Consider the following 3,231-nt stretch of genomic DNA (forward strand, 5'->3'; position numbering starts at 1 on the left):
AAGGAGCGTTGCCTCTACCTCATGCGTACCTCGGGCAGGACATCCCAAAGGTAGCGTCCCAGAACACTCGGGCGACTCGCCCCTCGTTCCTGGAACACTTTGCACAATGTGTGAGGGCGCTGGCGATGCTACAGATCGCTACGGCGAGATGGCATGCAGCCCAAGCTGTACTCCTGCTGGAGCAGTGGGCCTTGAAATGCTGCAGCGGGTCATGAAAATGCTGGAGGGCGTGATGCAGCGGACGCAAGTTGGGCGGCTCATGTGGCAGCGGCGGGCATCGCCGACGGCGGCGGCGGCAGAGCGGGTGCAGGTCAGTGCTTGGCAATGCTTAGCCATGGTACTGCTGAGAGCAGCAGAGGGATGCATGCCATTATAGTGAGGTTGTTCATTGCAGACTGTCGCTTTTGTTGCGGGGATGAACAACGGCGGGTCGTATGCCATGTTGCCGGGTTGCCACTGGACCGCACGCCGCTTCGCTGATGCGCTCGATGCATTGTTTGTGGCGCAGGCACCATGAGCTGCAGTGCCTCCAGCGCCTAAGGATTGCCAGGTCACTTGACTTTGCTAGTTGGATGCGCCAGGTTGATGCTGTCAGCCCCGCCTGCGCCGCCTCCCAAGCCCCTTCTGGATTGCTTGCCGGCCCCGCAAGCTCAGTTTCAGCTGAAAGCACGTCAAGGTGCCAAGGTGCGGGCTGCTGAGGTACCATGCCCGCCCTTCTCTGCATCCCCACCCCAGGCCGCTGGCAGCTGCCAGCCACTTCAGCAGATCTGTGACATGCCAACATGCCCTGCTGGATGGCATGCCTGCCCGCTCCATGCAGATGCGGAAGCTGAGACTGCGGGTGCAGCCCGTGGACCTGCACCAGGCCTACACCAACAGCTACATTGCGGCCACCTTCATTTCCTTGCTGCCAATGGGCAGGCAGCTGCCAGCAAGCTGTATGTGGGCCGGCTGCAGGAGGTGCTTGTGGTGCCCATCGGCAACGAGCGGTGCGCGCTGCTGAGCATGTTCTGGTGCTGAGAGATGGTGGGGGACGAGCAGCTGCCAAGGCTGTGACTCGTGCATGTCGGCGGCCAACCCCTTCGCCGCCGACCGCCTGATTGAGGCCTGCCGCATCAACTCCCAGGTACGGCTGACCACCATCCCCGCACTGGCGGCACATGCACTCCAAGATCAAGGCAGCGCACGCCATCCCCGACCACCTGCTGCCTTGCTGGGCCCGCTCTGCCTTCCCGGCCTCCCAGGCTTTCTACCAAATTCGTTTTTCTGCTGTTTGCTTATACACGCGTGCGTATATACATGTAATGCATCGGTACCCAGCAGCAGCCTGCATGATTGAATCTCAGGTGTTTTGGTTGCGGGGCAGATCTTCAGTGCGGTGCCAGCGAGGCGCTGCCCATCCGCACATGCATATCCGCTGGTCCCGCTATGTTTCTCCCTGTTTCCCTGGAAACATACTCTTTTTTCCTCAAAACCTCACTTTTTCCTCTCACACACGCTGGAAACGAGGCATTTATGGTAGGGTTTGGATCTGATTGGGTGAACATCGTGCCGGCAGCCACGGTAGGTGGACCACCACGTCACGCACGTGGCGGAGGGTATCCGAATCGACGGCGCTGCAGTGCTGATGTGGCACAATGCTGGCTGTGCAGCCAACTGCCCTGCCCACCACCTCCGTGCCTGCTCCGTGCCTGGCTGCCTGCGCTGCGTTTTGCAAGCATGCCTTCCTGCCTGCCTGCATTCCTTCCTCCCTCGTCTGCACTGTCCACCTCTGTGCCTGCCAGGCGCCGCAATCACACACATCATGTGCGTGCACCACCTCCCCTCCCCGCCCCGCCTGCCCCCTCCTGCCCAGCTGCCAAGCGGCGCAGCCACATACCTGCTGGCACCTCAGTGGCAGCGGCACTGGTGGGCGGCATGGCGAGGCCCATGCTGGCTGCCGCCGTCGACGAGCGGGTGAAGGAGGCGATTTTGCAAGACTCATTCCCAGCACCAAGTGCTGACCAACAGGCATGCGCAGCTGGAGAAGCCCGGGCGGCGGCTCAAGGGCAATGTGACAGTGCTAGCGCTGCTGTTGGGTCCAGTTCCCCAGTTGATCCTGCGCACGCCCTAGGAGCAAGTGTGGGCTGCAGTGGCCTGCTCCCTGTTGTGTGGCGTGATGGCTGCCGCCAAGGCGGCGAGCAACACGACTCAGATCAGCGGGGGTTGGTGAGCAGAGCAGCGCAGTGCCATGCCGATGCCCCTCAGCATTTGCGTCGCAACAAACTGCCTCCAAATTCACAGTTTTGGAGCCAGTGCAAGTGGCGGCGGCGGGGGAGTTGACGCGGCGGCGGGAGGAGTTGACGCGGCGGCGGCGGCGGCGAGGCGCCTCTTCCTTTTTCGATGGCAGCTGGGGCTGCATAGCGCTGGAGCGTCCTCAAGTTCCCAAAAGACAACAGATCAACAACTGAAAGTTGATCTTGGGGGCGGCGCTTACAAATGCTCAATAGCATATTCGCATCTGCAAATTCTGCCTGGTCGAGATGCCGCCGCCGCTCTCCCCTGCAGCTTTGTAAACCCCTTCCACAGTTGCCAGTGAGGCTGCTGCACACGTCTGACTGGTGGGGACGTGTGTAGGCTGAGCGCGAAGACCTAGCCCCGTCAAAATGGTGTACACGTGAGTCCTCGGCCCTCCTGCAGCCCATTGAGGCGGCGAGAGGGACGCTAGGCCTAGTGAGGGCGGTGTCATTCTTGCGCGCATGCCCTTTGGCATCTCGCACCGGTTGAACTCAACTGGGGGCTGAAGCAGCCTCATGCATGTGGCGTCAGGCGGTCTGAAGCAGCCACCGCCGCCCAACCGTAGCTCGACAGCCGAATGAGTGGACGTGTGCACAGCGGGCAGCCCTCCCCGAGCCCGCTGCACACCTGTGCCATCAGTAAAAGCGATGCCGGAGATGGCAGGGGTCGTCAGGTGGTGCTGCACTGGCGAGGTGGGCTCCATGAGCTGCATCGGGTCGGGTCGCGAGGCACCAGGGTGAGAGGGGTAGGAGTGGCAGGCAGCTCAGCAGCAGAGGGGTTCCCTGCAGCACTGCTGCCACTGCTACACGTGGCTGGTAGCAGGTTGGCAGGGCCAGGCTGGTGGGGGGTGCAGCCGCAGGGCGTTGAGGGTGCGGCACGTGCCGGGCGTAGACGGCGGGCGGCGGCGGCAGCATGGCTCCACCTGCTGGCACCATTCTGTTCTTCGCTCTGGTG

At 62.3% G+C, this 3,231-nt stretch overlaps 1 protein-coding gene across 1 annotated transcript; it reads left to right on the forward strand.

Moving 5' to 3' along the window:
• Window positions 1–217: 217 nt before the first annotated feature.
• Window positions 218–1,020, forward strand: CHLNCDRAFT_136890 (hypothetical protein; the record flags this gene model as incomplete). The annotated part of the gene is made up of 2 exons (XM_005842626.1): window positions 218–310; window positions 922–1,020. The coding sequence occupies 2 exons, from the start codon at window positions 218–220 to the stop codon at window positions 1,018–1,020; spliced, it is 192 nt and encodes a 63-aa protein (XP_005842683.1).
• Between the last annotated feature and the right edge of the window lie 2,211 nt (window positions 1,021–3,231).

This window comes from Chlorella variabilis, assembly GCF_000147415.1.
Source record: "Chlorella variabilis unplaced genomic scaffold CHLNCscaffold_176, whole genome shotgun sequence".
Classification (NCBI taxonomy): domain Eukaryota; kingdom Viridiplantae; phylum Chlorophyta; class Trebouxiophyceae; order Chlorellales; family Chlorellaceae; genus Chlorella; species Chlorella variabilis.